At 34.3% G+C, this 19,641-nt stretch overlaps 1 protein-coding gene across 1 annotated transcript in view; it reads left to right on the top strand.

Annotated features, from left to right (window-relative positions):
* LOC143235702 (regulating synaptic membrane exocytosis protein 2-like) overlaps window positions 1-14,646 on the top strand; it is a 138,318-nt gene extending 123,672 nt beyond the window's left edge. Inside the window, exons 21-23 of the mRNA XM_076473915.1 lie at window positions 2,816-3,027; window positions 10,362-10,501; window positions 12,894-14,646. Coding sequence (XP_076330030.1) covers window positions 2,816-3,027; window positions 10,362-10,501; window positions 12,894-13,085 — 544 coding nt within the window. The 3' untranslated portion in view covers window positions 13,086-14,646. The remainder of the gene's footprint in view (window positions 1-2,815; window positions 3,028-10,361; window positions 10,502-12,893) is intronic.
* The last annotated feature ends 4,995 nt before the right edge of the window (window positions 14,647-19,641 follow it).

Genomic DNA, 19,641 nt, shown 5'->3' with positions numbered 1-19,641 from the left:
TGAAAAAATTTTTCTTATAATGCTGAAATTGACAGGAGTCAACTGTAAAACGTGTTTTTTTTTCTTCTATGTTGTGGTAATCGACAATTTACGTTAAGTGACTGTTGTAGATTACTGCAGTGAAGAGACAAATTTCTTCTTTGTGGACTTTTGTTGATTTATGCACTTAAAGAGAAGAGCAATTTTAGGCAACTTTATTCATAAAATGCAGCAAAAGGGGGTTAATCTTTTTTTCATCATCTACCAACTTATATCAAAGGAATATAGAATTATCATGAATCACATGCTATGCTCTACTATCAACATTTTGTAATATAACTTAAAAGTAAAACGAAATAATTTTCATTATGTAGTAGCAAGTATTTCATGTATTTTAATATCTAGATTTGATTATGTTATTAATACATTATTGTGGTCAATTTATAATGTATAGCCAACATATATGTTCAACAAAAACACAATATTTTATAGAGCTTAGCTTCTGTTGTGTTAGCTGAAGTCCAGGGTACACTGGTGATAAAGTCTGTGTGATAAAGTAACTTTATGACCGTATAAGAAGAAAGTCAAGAAGGTTGTATCAATGCTGAAAATAAAAGCAAGTGACTTGTTTAAATTAATCAAAACACTTTGAAAGTGGCTGTATTTTTCATTTAAATATTTATAATAGAATAATATTCCACTTTTTTATATGATTAAATTTAATGACGTTTGATTAATCTAAAACATATAATACCTTGAAGAAAGTATGAACATAATCTTGCAGTTGGGTATAAGTTTACATTCAAAAATACTACTTGAACATGTTTTTGTAGTGTTATGTTGATATCTGGACCTGTAACTGTTTATCAAAGACTAACATTTTACTACTACAGTAATTCACAGCATGTTGTCTCTTTGTGTTAGCTGATCACGTACATAACAGTATTGACATTTTCATAATTTTTCATAAGCTTAAATTAATGGCAGTTTATATGACCATTGCTTACTATCCTGAGATGTCAAGCTCAGTAAAAAATTATTTATTTCCATTATTACAGTTATTTCATTTTTCATGTATTTGATTTAATCATCTCATACATATTATGGATGCATTATTCTAAACTAGAAAGCAAATGTCATGCATTTTCAATTGGGGTAAGCAGAACTGGCCAGTATTTAATTTCAATGATTTATTATAGTGTGAGTAGATGTTGTAATGTTACATTTAATCTAAAACCTCATAATCTATATGTTAAATGACAGTGTTCATATACATTGAAATAAAAAGTTTGTGGTTAAAAAATAAAATAATTAAAAAATGTAAAACAACCTAAAAATAAACATTAAAAACTGCCTGTTGCAATTTTATTGAACTATATTTATTGTATATTGTTTTTTGATGTAACGAAATACATTAAAACATTCAATATTAGTATGTGCCATCAATTGTGGGAAATACTTAAAAGTATACAACAAACATATTATCATAAAGTTAATTCACATACCTTATCAAATTTGGTCACATATTGTCTTTTTTACAAGATACAAAATAAAAAAAGTGTTATGATTTTAAGAAAAGTCTTGTACCTTTAAATTAATTTTAGCATGTAACATATTTGAAATACCAATATACAAGTTAAAAGTCTAGTTTTCTGTATGAATATTATGTTTTACAATTAGTCTTAATTTTCCCCAAAATATTTCATAAGACATTATGGAATATTGCTATAAAAAATTATTGTAAAATAACAGTTTCAGACATTTGGCGAATAAAACAATACAATATCTGGTAAATGTATCATTAATGTCTAGCGAAGATATTAGACAAAACAAACACCACACCATAAAAGTTTGGTGGCTTATACTGACAGAATTTGAGATGAGCTTCAGAAATACTGTGTATGTGGCTTTGTAAAAACAGTTTGTGTTCCCAGAATTTCTGCTAGATTGTGTTGGAGTTATCTGCTAGTCAATAAACATTTCTCAAATTGAAAATGACAGTGATTGGTCATTACATGTCCTGCCCTCTGAAAATGTGTTGATTGTAGATGTAAGCTGTCGATGTTGTAATACTGTGTTTCTTTAAGTTCTGTCATTCAGCATGATTTATTCTGTGGTGTCTGCATACATGTATGTGGATATGGCTGGTCTTCTACTATCACAAGTATTAAATTCTCAGTTCTCTGTTAGCATGACTTTTAATCCTGTCATGTGCATGGCAGTTATTAGTGATTTTCTGTGTTCAGTCATTTTCCCCTCTACATACATGTATGCACGTCTTAAATAAATCATTTTAATAGCAAAAAATGTGATTTATGTTAATTTGTGCACTAGGAGTATTTTCAACTGATGCAATGAATATTTTTCAAAAAATTAATATAATATAATTTATATAATATTCTTTGTTTTAAAATACTTAAGATATTGCACTTCACTGTAACATTTTTCTAAGATAATGCTACTGTACTCTGCTCTTCACAGTTGAGGTATGATATTATTTACTTCTTATTGTTTTTCTTCTCATACATTGTCCTTTCATGTTTCTTTCATTCTGAATCATCTTATAGTAATATTCTAAACAGATGTTTTTGTTGTTTTAACATACCATAATTATACTGACAAAATTAATGTTTTATCGTATGATTTGTTTCTCTTAACTTATATTGGTTATCTTGAATGTAACTTTTAACTTTTTAATGTTTACAACAATTAGTAAATATTGATTAATGTTATCTCAGTTGGCTTAGTTGATTTGAAGAATAAGTGCTTATTGAGAATACTCATAGCCTGGCCTGTATGTAATTTGAAAAATATTTTCATTTCTTTGGCTCACTAGATGGATCCCTTCTCTCCGATTAACTCCAGATGGAGAGTATTCACATTTTGTTGAAGGACTAGGTCCAGGTCAGCTTGTTGGTCGACAGGTTTTGGCATCCCCAAGTCTAGGAGACATTCAACTAAGCCTATGTGATCGAAAAGGAAACCTTGAAATTGAGGTGATACGTGCAAGAGGGTTGCAGCCAAGACTAGGAGCAAAGTTGTTACCAGGTGAAAATCAAATCTCTTCTGAAGTATTATTAAAAAAACAAAATATATAAATAATGATACATTTTCTGTGAATAACAACAATTAAGACAAAAATTAATATGAATCATACTGAGAATGTTTTATGACAAGATGACATGTTATAAAAGAATCCTAGCAATAAAATCCTAAACTTTGTAAGTGGTCAAAAATACCAAAGTATCAAGTAAAATAATTTATTTCAACAAAATAAATAATTAAAGGAAATTTTACAAAAACAACTTATTTTTAATGAACATCATCAACTGTGTACACTATTTTTATATACAATGATCAACTGAAGATTATTTTTAACTGTTCGTGGCTTAAGAGAAAGATTCCAATTTTTAAAAAGTATTAGGCAGCAGCTTCCTTGTAGTTTACTCTTACTTATATTCTACCTAGTGGCCCAGCACAGCCAGGTGGTTAAGGCACTTGTCTGATAATCTGAGGATTGCGAGTTCGAATCTCCATCACACGAAACACGCTCACCCTTTCAGCTGTGGGGGCATTATAATGTGATGGTCAATCCCACCATTCATTTGTAAAATAGTAGCCCAAGAGTTGGCAGTGGGTGGTGATGACTAGCTGCCTTCCCTCTAGTCTTACACTGCTAAGTTAGGGATGGCTACCACAGATAGCCTTTGTGAAGATTTGCACAAAATTCAAAATAAAATAAATAAATATTGTACCTAATAAGATGTCATGACACACCTGCATATTTACTCTCATCAATTCAAAGAGTTCTAATAACCAGATTGTACTTATAGTTGTGACAAAGAATCACTTGACTTAAAATTCAAATCTGTTTGTAGGTGATTATCTAAGATATCTATTGAGTAGTGTTTTCCTTTTTATGATTTACTTTTCCTATCCTTCAATTCAAAGAGTTCTAATATATTACCTGATTGTACTTACAGTTGTGACAAAGAGTCACTTGACTTACTATTCAAATCTGTTTGTAGGTGATTATCTAAGATATCTATTGAGTAGTGTTTTCCTTCTATATGATTTACTTTTCTTATCCCTCAGAATTTCCAATTTTCCTCATCAGGCATGTATGTAAAACTGTTAGGAAAGGTTCTGTTCTTTCAATTTAACTCCTCTGGGATCTAAACATCCACCCACGTGTTTGCTGTGCATGGCGACCCGCGAAGGGGAGGAGAGGATCCTGGTGGTTGAGGGGTCCAACCCTAACACACCACTTTGGCTTTGAATTCCTATTGACGGGCAGCCTTTGGGTGGCCCCCCTTGGGTCAGTCGGATGGTCCACTTGGGCTAGAGTCAACCAATTACCAGTGTTGGAAGTTCTCAACGAGTGTTGTGGACATCCTGATGCTGGTGTTTGGGTATAGTGCACACAAAACCCTATTGTTGCTGCAATGTCTTTGCATGACATTGTAGTGCATCCCTTCATAGGGCTTCATGGTGGGTTGAGTCAGTGAGTACCAAAATTTTCTTTTCTCCTATGGATCCTCCAACGAAATATTTAAATAAAATAGTGGAAAAACAGTCAATAGGTAAACGACCACGTCTTGAAGACTCTGAGCAGCAATCTTCAACATCTGTAACACCTGTACCCCATTTTCTTATATTACATTCTCTTTCAGAAAAACCTTTAGGGCAAATGTCCCCCTTTTTTATTCAAAAGGGACTAGGGGGACTTGCTAGCTCTCCAAAGTCAGTAAAGAAGCTTCGATCTGGAGACATATTGGTTGAAACATCCACATCCCAACACAGTGAACTCCTTAAATTCAAAGGCAATTGGGGATGTACCTATTGAGGTTACTTCTCATGCTACCTTGGATTCATCGCGAGGAGTTATTGTTGAGAGGGATTTGAAGAATGTTCCCGAGTCAGAGATTCTCGCTGGTCTCTCCACTCAAGGAGTTTCTGCAGTAAGTGAGGCACACTCCACTCACAAAGACGTAGTTACACTGTCAACAAATATCCTCGTTTTGACATTTGCATCACCACATGCACCTGCCACCATCAAGGCAGGTTATCTAATTTTCAGGGTATGGCCGTACATTCCAAACCCTCTTCGATGTTTTCAATGTCAGAGGTTCGGCCACTCAAAGACATCCTGTCGTGGTTCCCTGACATGTGCTCATTGTGGTGGCAAGGACCACGATGCCTGTGAGTGTCATACGGACCCACATTGTGTCAACTGCAATGGTTCCCACCCTTCCTACTTTTGTTCTTGCCCAAAATGGTTGGAGGAAAAAGAGGTGCAGCGTTTGAAAATGACCCATAACATTAGTTATCCTGAGGCTTGGAAATTACTGTCCGCCACTCCATCTCGGACATATGCTGCTGCACTTCGTTCCACAACTACAGTTGGAGTGCAGACAGATCTCTCTGTACCTCCAAGAGAATCATTTTCAAAACAAATGAAAAGCCTTTTGACCTCCATGGTTAAAAAGGTTGATCAATCGACTTCTACACCCATCTCTGTTCCTCCCATACAGTCCAACAAATCTCAAGATCCACATCCTTCGGTTTCAAATACAGGCATTTCTTCTGATACATCTTTTCTCCAACCCCACGATGCAAAACAATCATTCGTTCGCATCCTCAGTCACTGGAATCCCCTTCCAACAACAAAGACCTGCCCATTCGACCCAGGGCAGGATCTATGGAGGTTGATAGACCTCCTCCAAATGAGGACAATAAGGAAAAAAGATGTGGTTGTAAACAGAAGGGTTCTCCAGCCATTTCGCCTACCTGTCATTAAAAATGGCCACCTTGATACAATGGAACTGTCGAGGTTTACGTTCTAATCTGGATGATATCAAAACACTGATTGCTTCCTACCATCCTGTATGTCTTTCCTCACAAGAAACATTTCTAAAACCTGCTGATACAGTCACCATTCTGCAGTTTTCTCTGTACAGAAGTGACAGGCTGTGTGATGGACGAGTACATGGAGGGCTGACTCTATTGGTTGATCAGCATGTGCCCACTCTGTCTTTGTCACTCAACACACCCTTGGACGCTGTAGCAATCCGTGTTTCCTTGGGTCATACCATCACTGTTTGTTCTCTCGTCCTGTCCCTGGAGAGACATATGATCAATCAGACCTTGATGCTTTCGTTGAACAGTTGCCGTCTCCATTTCTAATCCTGGGGGACTTAAATGGACATCATCATCTCTGGGGAAGTGCTGTTATTGATAGGAGGGGTCGCTCTGTAGAGCGTATGCTCTCTGATCACAATCTTTCTCTTTTCAATACTGGTTCTTTCACTTATTTGCACACACCTAGTCAGTCCTTTACCGCTATTGATCTCTTGGTTTGCTCCCCTTCATTATTTTCTCATTTTTCATGGAGGGTTGACAATAATCCACTAGGAAGTGATCATTTTCCTATACTTTTGAGAGAGACTGACCGTGGTCAATGCCACCCTACCTGCGTGCCCAGGTGGAAGCTGGATCAGACAGACTGGTCCACTTTCACTGCTCTCACAGAACTTGATCCTGCCATTGTGAATCAGCCATCAATAGATGACTGTGTGGCAGCTGTAACTGACTGTATTATACAAGCAGCTGCTCAGTGTATTCCTTAAACCTCTGCACGTTTTCACAATATCCTCGTCCATGGTGGAATCCTGCTTGCCATTTGGCGAAAGGCTCAAAAACGGCCTGGAATACTTTCCGTAGATATCCCACACTTTCGAACCGCATTGCTTTCCAACGGGCTCGTGCACGTGCTAGGTGGGTAAGACATCAAAGCCAGAAGGAATCTTGGATTAAGTTCACAACTAGCATATCTTCTACCATCAATTCCAAGGTCATATGGGACAGGATTCGAAAGGTCAGTGGGCACTACAATTCTGTCCCCCTCTTCATCTAACTCTCTGATGGCCAAGAGGTAGCTGATGCCAGGAGCATCGCCAATACTCTAGGTGAAAGCTTTTGCCTGGTATCTAGCACTTCTGCTTGTTCCTTCACCTTCTTGGCCATCAAAACTCGGGCAGAGCGTTCACCTCTTTCCTTTCAAACTGACTGTCTTTTTTACTATAATTGTCCCTTTACACTGGTGGAACTGAAAATGGCCTTTCATCGGTGTGGCAGTACATCTGTTGGACCTGATGATGTACACTATGACATGCTACGCTATCTCTCTCCTGCTTCTCTTGATATTCTTCTACTTGTTTTTAACCATATGTGGTAGGAGAATGTTTTTCCTGATGCCTGGCACCAGGCTATTATCTTACCTTTCTCTAAACCTGGGAAAGATCCCAAGATTCCTTCACGCTATACTCCAATTGCTTTGACGAGCTGTCTCTGTAAGACCTTAGAGAGGATGGTTAATGCTCATCTTGTTTGGTTCCTCAAATCAAACAACCTCCTCTCGTCCACCCAGTGTGGGTTCCGACGACAGCATTCCACCATGGGCCACCTAATTCGACTTGAAACATCAATCAGAGAAGCCTTTCTCAAACGCCAACATCTTGTTTCAATATTCTTTGACATTGAAAAGGCTTATGACACAATATGGAGGTATGGCATTTTGTGAGACTTCCATACATATGGGTTACGTGGCCATTTACCCATGTTTATTGAATATTTTTTAATGGACAGGAGATTCCAAGTTCGTGTGGGTTCGACACTTTCCCATTCTTTTGTACAGGAACTTGGAGTCCCTCAGGGCTGTGTTTTGAGTGTCACACTTTTCAGTATAAAGATAAATGGCATCACTGAACAACTCCCTCTCACTCTTGCAAACGGGCTCTATGTTGACGACTTTCACATCTCTTGTCAGTTGTCGAATATGAGATATATTGAACGGCAACTCCAAACTGCCCTCAATCATCTACTGAAGTGGACTACGGCGAACAGCTTTAATTTTTCTCTCTCTAAAACCGTTTGCATGCACTTTTGCCACCAACGGGGTATCCACCCTGATCCTGAACTCCATATCGGTGAAGTTTTGCTGCCAGTGGTCCCTGAAACCAAGTTCTTGGGGCTTATCTTTGACCGTAAGCTGACCTTTATACCACACTTAAAGCAGCTGCGAGTCAAATGCACAAGAGCACTGAACATCCTCCATGTCCTCTCTACTGCCAGTTGGGGAGCGGATCGATGTTCTATGTTAAAGATATATCGTGCTCTTATTCGTTCAAAACTCGACTATGGATCAATGGTCTATGGCTCTGCCAGACCTTCGGCCTTAATGATTCTGGACCCCATTCATCATCAAGGACTTTGACTCTGCACCTCCCCACTTCAGAGCTTATGTGTGAAATCTCACTAACCTTCTCTGCACCTTTGCCGTTTGTAACTGTCTTTGCTATATGCTTCGAAACTTCATTCCTTACCAAAGCATCCCACCTGGGGATGTGTTTTCCTTCCTCAGAGGGTCTTACTTTTTCAAAACAGATGATCTGCCATTGCTTTTTTTGGCCTTCTTATCCAGGTGCAATTGGATGAATTGGGTCTGTCCTTGGAAAACATTGCAGAATCCACTGGTCAGCCCATCCCCCCATGGCTTATTACAGCCCCCAAATGTGACCTTTCTTTAAGTCATCTGAAAAAGGCAGATACTCCCGATTGGAAGTACTGTCATTTATTTACTGAACATCTTTCAAACAACCTTTCTATTCCAATTTATATGGATGGTTCAAAATCAGGTGACTCTGTGGGCTCTGCCATGGTTTGTTGTGGTTCAGTGGTTGCTCCCAGAATCCCTTCTACAGCTTCTGTGTTCACTGCTAAACTGTATGCCATATTTCTTGCCCTGGAACATATTGAAGCTGAACAGTACTCCAACTGTACTATTTATACTGACTCTCTTAGTTCTCTGCTGGCCTTGGACTCACTTCACGTTGGCTCACACCCTGTTCTCACTGATATTCAAAATCGGTTGGTCCATTTCTCATTAACATCTACTTATATCCAGTTTTTCTGGAATGGAATGCGCTTGCAGACATGGCAGCTAAATCTATCTGCTCTGGCACTATCACCACTGTGCCTATTCCATACATGGACTATGGTCCTGTATTCAGGGCTTGGCTCCGTGCCAGCTGGCAGTCCACTTGGAGTGAGCAATGTGACAACAAGCTTTTTCAAATAAAACCCTATATTGGGCTTTGGTCATCTAGCTTTCATAAGGTTCGGAAGGAGGAAGTTATTCTAACTAGACTATGCATTGGTCACAGTTTTTTAACTCATCATTTTCTTTTATCTGGAACTGATGCATTTGGCTAATTTTTATTACGATTTTGCTATATGTCTTTTAACACTTCTTATTTTACCTTTTGATAATGGCTGTTATGACAACAATACCAGGAACCAGGACTGGAAAGGCCAACTTCAGGTGACTGACGGTGGTTCTTGTACTTACCTGTTAGTCTTTCTGGCGGGTTATGATCATTACCATTTTGCTAGGGAAAGACCTTTACAACTTCTCTTACTCTGCTTTCTCTCTTAACATTGTAGACTAGGTGTCAACATTGGTTTTATACGTTTTCTGTTTTTCAATGATGTTTTGTTTTACCTTCGTTCCCTTTTATGTATTTTACTACAATTAATTTATTTTTACCTTTTTACTGGACGTTTGGCTCAGATAGCCTAGCTGCTTTGTGCCATAAAACACTAAATCAATCAGTCATGTTGGATTTTTTCCTCCTACTTACGTTTAATGTAGCATACAATGACTGTCTCAGTCTAACTGAAATGTGTATAGTTTATTGGTGTAACTTTCTGTGTTTGTTGGATTTTTTCCTCCTACTTACGTTTAATGTAGCATACAATGACTGTCTCAGTCTAACTGAAATGTGTATAGTTTATTGGTGTAACTTTCTGTGTTTGTTGGATTTTTTCCTCCTACTTACGTTTAATGTAGCATACAATGACTGTCTCAGTCTAACTGAAATGTGTATAGTTTATTGGTGTAACTTTCTGTGTTTGTTGGATTTTTTCCTCCTACTTACTTTTAATATAGTTTACAATGACTCTCTCAGTATAACTGAAATATATAATTTTTTTTGCATAAAATATTCAAAACCAGACAAACAAGTAATTACACATATATTTTCTTACATTTCATTTTCTTTGCAAAATATAAATACTTTCCAATAAAGCAAAGATTTTTTATCTATTTCAGTAAACTTAATAGTAGGAAAACATAAAACCAGTGAATTGAAATAGTATTTTCCACTAAATGAAACAAACACTTCATAAAAATCATAGGTTGCTCCAAATATTTATTAGTGTTATTCATCATGGTCATTACCCAAAATATCTTATCAATATTTGAAGCATATCTTTAATACACAATATAGTATCTAAATGGTGATTTTGTTTTCTGTTTCCAGCACCTTATGTTAAGGTGTACTTAGTAAATGGAAGGAAATGTATTGCTAAAGCTAAAACGTCAATTGCACGAAGAACTCTGGATCCTCTCTACCAACAACAGTTGGTTTTCCATGAAGACTACCGAGGGTGTGTCCTTCAGGTAAAGTATCTATTGGTCATACTTTTTTTCGTTTTGAAATAACTACTACTATATTCTTCTCCATTATTGTTTCAGATTTTCTTCTTTCTCTATTCTCTATATAAATGTTTTTTCTGCTTCTAGATTTTATTCATGACTATTTCATTTGTTAAAGTTCTTGATAATTCTTTCATCCTTTATTTATTTATGTGTAGCTGCTGCACATGAAGAAGACATAGGATGGCCAGAATCCATTCACATTGTCTTTCAGCATCAGTTTATTTTCTTTATTTTTTCCATAACTTTCATTTGACTGTGTCACTTGTTTTTTCCTTTGCTTCAGTTATTATATTTTTCTGTAAGCTTTCTTGATGTTTTCATGCCATCCATCTAGCTTAGCATTTGCTTTCTAAGTGATGTTTCCTTTCTTTCACCGTTTCTGAACTATCTTTAGATTTATTCAGAATTTTAAGTTAGAAATTATTTAACAGATGATGCTATAAGCATTCAAGTGAAATGAAAACCTGGAGTGGTTAGTGCTGTAAACATGCCATCTTTTAATTTGAATGTTAACCAATGTCTCAAATCCCTGATTTAATCTATAATGGTATTGAAACAGCTTACTTCAAATATGATCATTTATTTTAAAAATTATCATGAAATTTCAACTTGACAAACTAGGATTTGAATGTGAGACTTCTACATGAGAGTGGAGAGCTGAAACTACTGAATCACTTTGTCATTCAGTGTAAACAAATGTGAATTTAAAATATCATGTTATTTATGTTTTTCCAAATATTGAAAGAGCTTGATCTAAACTTGATCATTTATAAATTATAAAAAAATCCCAACTGTACTGTTACCTGAATACAAGACTTCTTGAGGTTTGACCATTCTAACTACTAAAACAATTTAACAGGCAATTCATGCAGCATAGATATTGTTTCTTGTTTTTGTATTTATTGGAACAACACTTTAATAAAGTCACTCATTCTGCTGTGTTTTTAGTTATCACTGGTGTTTAGATAAAATTCCTTTGTAGTCTTATATTTCTCAATAAAGGACCCTTTGTGTTCCTTTTTTCATGTGTGAATTTTTTTATTTTGTAGGTAGAACTTTCTTCTGGTGATCTTTTTTGTTTATTATTTTCCCAGTAAGGTATCTTCTTGTTTTATTATATTTCATATAAAGTCCCACCTTGCTCTTTTCTTTATTTTATTAATATCTTCCAGGCAAAGTGTCTCTTTACATGCTCTTCCTGGTTTTATCACTACCTTCTACATACTATTGCTGTTTGCTAGTGATCTTTTTGCTTTGTTATTTGCGTTAGTATTGTTCACTTAACATTTATTATTTTCATATTACCTTGAAGGTAAACTTTCATTTCTTCTTTATTATTACCTAGATAAAGTCTTATTCTTTTTTTTTTATTACAAATCCATTCCAGCATATAATTTCTTCTTTCATTAAATTTGTGTGTCAAGTACACTTCTTCATTATGTTACACAATAAACACTTCACTGTTAAACATTTTTGGTGTACTGAACGATCACTTCTAAACTAATTGTCATTATCTTAGTAATTATTTTTCCTACGTTTAACAGATATAATAAAATTATAATAGTTGTGTTGAGAAACTTGCAACTTTTTTTCAAATTGTTTAATTATGACAGATTGTATATATTTTATTTCATGCAAAATTCTTTACAAGGGGTTTGTTAAACCAGTGATAAAATTAACATCTTAAAGTGTAACAAGAAAATCATAATTCCAATACTGTATAAAATACATTCATTCTTTTACTTTACATTTTTTCTACAGATTTTTAACCAAATGCCTCAGGTATATAATCCTCTTTGAAGAATGAAAGCTTATCCATATTTAAACCTAAAACTATAGTAATGGGGCACGAAGTAAATATCCATAATATTGTCTGCCATTCAGAGAAGGTCTAGATGTCTTGTCAAATTATACATTTGTATAGAATACCAAAGAACAACTTTTTACCTGAAAAACACTGAATGAAAAACAAATTATTAACAAATTCCAACTGTAGTTAAGTGTAAGATTCTAGCTGAGGTTTGGACACACTAATTGCTGAGGTAATTTTAGGCAACAGGAGTGAGATTGAACTTTCCTTGGATTTATGGTGAGGATCTCACAGTTTTAAATCTTCTTTTGTAAAGGTTCTTAATGTGTTCAAATTTCCGAATAATAAGAAACTTTTGCTATAAAGCTAACAAAATCATAATCTACTTTTTATGTTTCTGATAATCAGGTAACTTTCTCTATGAACTATATAATGAACATTTTCCTAAGATACCTTTAATTCATAATTTACTGGTTTCAAATTATTCTGTTTTTATATGTCAAAATATTTTGTTATAAACCATTTGAATATTTTTCTTCACAGGTAACAGTATGGGGTGATTATGGTCGAATGGAAAAAAAGGTCTTCATGGGTGTGTCTCAGATCATGTTAGATGACTTAGATCTTTCCAATATTGTGATTGGATGGTATAAACTGTTTCATCCCTCTTCGCTGGTAAATATACCAGCTAGTGGACAGAGAAATAACCTTGTTTCCATGGACAGCTTCGGTTGAATATTCTCTTCAATCACCTTGTACATTATTGAGGTTACAAGGGGGAGGTAAGTCATATTAGAGGTGGCTGACTATGCTGGATCCTAGATGGTGTATATCACCTGCATGCTGAGATAAATGATTTACTCAGAGTGCCTGCTGTGACATAAGAAGTTAATGTTCCAATGCTTCACTTCATATGTTCATGGAGTTTCAAAACTTATTAGTGTTACAAACTTTGCTCTTTCAAATTTTATAAAAATATTTCTCTTTCAAATGTTCTTCCGCCATCTTGTTGTTTTACTGGAGAAGATTAATAGCCTTTAAACACATGGACTGATGCTTGGGTTTCAAAGGAAATGTGAGCTTCTTCATACCAATACCTCACATCTTCAGTCATTTGCCTTTGGCTGAGTTTACATAGAGGTGCGCATGAGCGGAGCTACGCCGCTGTGCTACCAAACCACAAGTGGTCTTATTGCACGTACCTGAAAAGATGGAACACTCCTGTAAATGATGAAAAAAATTGTTAAAACTACAATGGACATATGCAACTATCTTGCCAAATAGATTCACGTAGTTGTTGATATTAGAAGTAAAAATACCAAAGTTTCATGAGATTAAGATGTTAAAAAATAAATAACTTTGCTGCATTCATTTTTTGTGTGACCTAGACCGCTAGATGGCACCCATAGTTTGATTTGGTTGATGTTTGTAAGGTAGATCAGAGGGTTGTGTATAGTATGGTGCTGTTTGATTCTTTGTTCAAAACAGTTATAACTTGCATGGTGAAATTCAACAAAACAAGAAACATTTAATGGCATTTGTCAGTAAATAAAATAGATATTACAGTGTTAAAAAGCACTTGCTTTGAGAGAAAACGAATTAAACTGAACACTGATTTAGAAAATTATCTTATAAATTGAGCAAGAAATCTAAAGACAACATTTCATGTGCTTTTTTTCATTATATGTAAATGTTGATCTTAACTACGTGTAGTTTTTACATTTCAACATAAAACTCTTTCAAGTTCTTCAGTAGGCTGTTGTTTTGACTAAAAACAGGGTAAAATAAGGAGTAGCTTAATCATCTTTTTTTAAATTATTAAATTAAAAACATCATTTCAGTACTTTTTTGTAGCCTTTTATCTTTTCAACTAAGTATGAGACATCAGATAAAATTTTCAAGAGAAAAGCTTGTTTGGTTTCAAATTGACCAAATTAAACCATAGAATTAAAAACTAATTTCATTTTTACATTGATGTGTTGGATAAAATCATTCATGAGTTAACGTCATTGAAATATTATTAGCCAGGTGTAAATGAGGGATTTTTTTTCTTTATTAAATATCAAAATATTTTGTGTTTCAACTAAAATAAAATGAAAATAATGCTTGAGTACAGAATATTGTTTTAATAATTAAACTGAAACATTCTTATAAATTAAATATGTTAATTAATAATTGACAGCTATATAATATTTCAAGCATGTGAGCTGCTTGATGCGGGTGTGGTTTCAGAATTTCTCGTCGTAAGTAGGCCCGTAATAATTAAGGCAAAAAATAAAACATATTTCCTTTAGAATTATGAGTTCTGTATTTGTATGTTGTATTATTGCATGGTAATCACTTTGTTCTGCATATTTTAACAACTACAAATTTAGAAACGTTTGTTTGTTACACGTTTAAAACTAAATATATGAGTAACTTAATTACGAATTAATTAAACAGGTAAAATTATTGCTTAATCATAAAAATTATTTCACAGAGTAACAAGTGAGCTTCTTTGAGAAAATAATTCATACATATCATGTAAATACTATTCTTCATAGTTTCAAAGAGTAGATTTTTTAAAGTTTTTTTTTAATTCAGTATTAATTTCCTTTTCTTTACTGAAATCAAAGTTTGCATATTTAGTAAACAAAGTTTACAAGCAATGAAGAATGTAAAATGAGCACTACTGTTTTAAAATGTGCCTTAAACTCTTCATGAATGAGGATTTTTTAAATTTCTTATTTTTTTTTCTGCAAAATTTAGTCAGTCTTAAGCTATGATGTACACAAACTTATGTAAGGACCTTTCAATATCTGCTAACTGTAGACAGAAATATCTGTAGCATATATTTCGACGACTGATTGTTTTAGGCATAGCACATAAGCTGCTTTTAAGATTTGTCTTACAAAAATCTATGTTGTTTAAAAAAAATACATATATATATATATCTGTCATCCAACCATTTCAACTGACAGCGCACAAAAACAATGAAAACTATGAATGAAAACCTTAATCATCATAAATGTTTCGTACCCTCTCTTCAACTGCTTACTAATTCAAAGGTATAGGAATGCATTTTGAAACTTATTAACATTTTGTTTTTATTATTAAAAATGTCAAGATTTATTATGCTTGAAGTTGTGATGGGGTAATGCCCTACTTTTAGTGTCCAGTAACAGAGCCACTTGTTATGGAAATCGTATGAGTGAACAAATAATTTGATGGATGTAAAAGATAAAAAACAAACAAAAAGAATGTCTTTGAACACACACACAGCTGTTTTAATTATTTTAGCCTTTTTAATTATATTTTTTTCTAGAAAATGTGATTATAATGTTTAGGTATTGACCAAAATGGAGCGACATTATATATTCAACTGTAAAAAAAAAAGAAAAAAAAAGGGAACATAAGAAAGTATATTCTTTAAAAACAATCCCTCGTTTAGAAAAATGTGTTTTTGTTCCCGATTATATACAATTTTAAATTTATCCTTTGTGGCGTGCTTGTTCTCAGAACTAGTTCATCCTGGTCATTTGCTATTAACTGATTGATACCAGCCATTGTGGAGACACCTAACGTTTTTTAATGGAATTATAAAAGGAACTTTAACACAGTAATTCACATTTTGTACAGAAAATGAATTCGTATTGCAGAATATGCTTATATACAGTTTGATTTTTCTATAAACTGATAATATACACAGTGCACAATACTTGATTGTCTATATTTGTTAATATTTTCATATTTTACATTATACAGACATTTAGCTGATTAAATTGTAATAGTGTTTTTTTTTTTATTCTGTTACAGTGAGTAAAATGATGGCGTTTATTGAAATATGTAACAAAGATCAGCTAGAAATGTTACATTAAGAACAATTTCTTGATGTTCAGTGTTATTTACGTTCATGTTCCACGTTTATGTGCTTATGGTTGTAATATCTGTTAAAGTAAAGGAATTTCTGAAAGTTTACTGTGATAAAGGCATTAGTTCTGTGTTGTGGTTCCATCATAGGTCGTTAGAAAGTCAAGCTTACTCGTAATAAGATTGTGAATAAATATTGTGCCGTGAACGAATATGTTTACTTGTGATAAATTCTTCCATTAGGTAATTACTGTTGCCAGCGTGGAAATATTAAGAACAAATATATCGAACAATTAGATGGTTAAGAAATGTGAATGAATCAACCAAACGGATGCTTAATTTCAGAATGTTAATCAGTAGACCATCAACTTTTTATCGTGTGTTATTACTGGTGTATATTGTGTTAGATCTATCTTTTTCGTATTCTATTTATTATTCAGTCATAAAATGGATACAGTGGTCACTACTTCGTGAATTATGTGATATAATTATGAAATAAACGAGTGTGAGTTTAGTGAAACTAGACAAATAATTTTCGTTTCACTGCTAAACATTTGTCATCCAGTGAAAACTCTTTAATCGAACAGTTGATTACATTGGTTTTTCAGTATAGGTATTATCATAGTGTCAACATGAATCAACCTATAACGACTTTGTCGTTTGAATTATAGTTGCGTACACGCAAACATCAAGTGTGAATTTGAAAATAATTTCTTTAGAACGTAGTTACTTCTGCTTTGGTTTCTGTATATATTTGTTGTGAAAGACACCAACATTTTTTATCGTAACAGCGTCTCTATTCTTGTGGAAAAATTGAATTTCATTAAAATTTTTGCATTGACTTTCTTGTCAATGGCATCAATCGAAGTAAATCTGGGACTACACACACTTCACGTCCATAAATTAAGGATTAATTAATAACAAGTTTGAAAATATCGTTCAGTGATTTTTGTGAGCGCTATGTAATCTTTAAGCTATGAAATTTGCTAAAGATATTTTGCGATCTAAAGGTTGGGAATACTTTAAATTCAGATATATATTTTACTTTTTTTTCGTTTGTTTAACAACAAAAAGCTAACAAACTTGTCATCCAGTTTTGATGAGACAGGTTTTAGCTTTTTATGTGGAATACTAATTCTTAATGTTTGAGTTTAGTTTGGCAGATCTTTGAAGAATCGACCTACAACAATTCCCTTCTTTAATTGTGGATTCAAACTACGATGAATGATTTGAAGACTCTTGGGTTTTACTCATATGTAAGATGGAAAATATAAAACATTTGTGTGTGTGTGTGAGGGAAATTATAGTCGCAAATTATATTCAATAAAACTGATCTGTTTCACGAAATTTTCGTTCCACAAAGCTTCGCTGAAAAAGTAGAAAAATGTTGTAGTTTTCAAATGCTTGATATTTATTTAAAACATACACCAAAGTTTGATACTAAATTTATTACAAAGCTTTAAGTTTTATTTACGTAACAATTTTATTTATTCATTTTCAACTTTATACTGTATAAATTTTTTTTTTTAAGTACAAGCGTCAACCAATGATGTAATCGTATTTCAAAAGTAAAACATTTCTGAAGTACGACTTTTTTTTTTCGGTTTCTTCTAGTTATCATAGAGAACTAACTTTATTCCTTTGTTTTGTTTTCTTTTTTATTTCGCGCAAAGCTATACGAGGGCTATCTGCGCTAGCCGTCCCTAATTTATCAGTGTAAGACTAGAGGGAAGGCAGCTAGTCATCACCACCCACTGCCAACTCTTGGCCCACTCTTTTTACCAATGAATAGTGGGATTGACCATGACATTATAACACCCCCACGGCTGAAATGGTGAGCATGGTGCGACGAGGAAATTTGATTCATAACAGAAGCAGAAAGAAAAGAACATTGAATGCATATGGGATTAAAATCTGCATAAAATACTTTTTATAGTGTTAAATTTAAGTTGTAATTGTTTTAATTTTTCATCCAATAAATCAAAGAAGTATATAAAACATGTATTACTGTGAGTGAGTACAGTACAGCTTTTAACAATGACAATCGACTGTATATTTTGGGTTGATGCTTCAGGTATTCTTGGAACTTCTTTATCGTCAAATGTGCCCAGTCTGATGGTAAACATACGTATTAATGCTTGACACTACCACCTCCAATTGTAATAAACTTTAAAGACGTCTGAGTTTATTTTTAATCCACATACTTTGAAGTTTTGCACATATCTTTCAACGATTATACAAATCAAAATTAAAACCACTCCATTGGGGCCGTTCTTTGGGAAGGTGGATTGTTTTAATTCCGTTTTCCTCATTCGTCTTTCCTTGAAAAACGTTGAGAAGTTATTGATTATATTATTAATATTGTAAAGAGAGATGTCCAGCTTTGTTGCAATATGAATATTAGGATCAGAGTTCTCTTTTAGTGGACGAGAATATTGGGTTGCAATTTATTCCTTTACCATGCTTCATAGGTATTGTCTTGGTATTCAGTTATCGGTTATTTTACTTTTCTGTTTCTCCTCAGTTTCTTTGTTAATCCTGTTATTAAGCTAAAGCCAGAATAAATCTTTGTGGCGACTAGTGCTGTTAACTGACTGTGTTCGCTAGTAATATACCCCAGCAAGAAAGTACGTCAGTTTGGCTCCTGAAAGCACATCCTCTTGATGTCTGACTTCACATCCGCCATAATGGCGGTCTTCAGTTGGTGCAATCATATTTGATGGTAAAACACACTGACGAAGAAGGATGTATTAAAAAGTTTTTGTTTTAGACGTGTTTTGACTTATTACAGTATCTTTTGCCGCATATTTGATGTCATCATGAGCTAAGGTGAATATTAATTACCTAATTAATCATATTTCGTAATTACTCACAAGCAACAATTAATTACTCTCTGAACGTGCCAGGGTTTATAAAGGCCGTAGAGTGTTTGTAGTAGGTAAAAAATTACTCCCTTTTACCTAATTCCCCAGTACCTGGGACCTGCAGGCCATCTATCCATTTTAATACAGGTGATAAGGTGTAGAAGTATCGTTCAGAGAAAATTCCGATAGGTTTTGGTGAATGAAATGTCTTTGGGACAGTGATGAAAAGAGCTCGAAGATCTCCTTCGTTTGTCTTATTTACAGATCTGGCCTGGCATAGCCAAGCGTGTTAAGGCGTGCGACTCGTAATCTGAGGGTCGCGGGTTCGCATCCTGGTCGCGCCAAACATGCTCTCCCTTTCAGCCGTGGGGAGGTTATAATGTTCGGTCAATCCCACTATTAATTGGTAAAAGAATAGCCCAAGGGTTGGCGGTGGGTGGTAATGACTAGCTGCCTTCCCTCTAGTCTTACACTGCTACATTAGGGACGGCTAACACAGACGGCCCTCGAGTAGCTTTGTGCGGAAATTCAAAAATAAACAAAAAATGTTTCCAGATCTCCACAAACTCGTCTTCTAC

Source organism: Tachypleus tridentatus, chromosome 12, assembly GCF_004210375.1.
Source record: "Tachypleus tridentatus isolate NWPU-2018 chromosome 12, ASM421037v1, whole genome shotgun sequence".
Classification (NCBI taxonomy): domain Eukaryota; kingdom Metazoa; phylum Arthropoda; class Merostomata; order Xiphosura; family Limulidae; genus Tachypleus; species Tachypleus tridentatus.
Note: the sequence above shows the minus strand (reverse complement) of the source record. Positions and strands in the feature narration are given on the sequence as shown.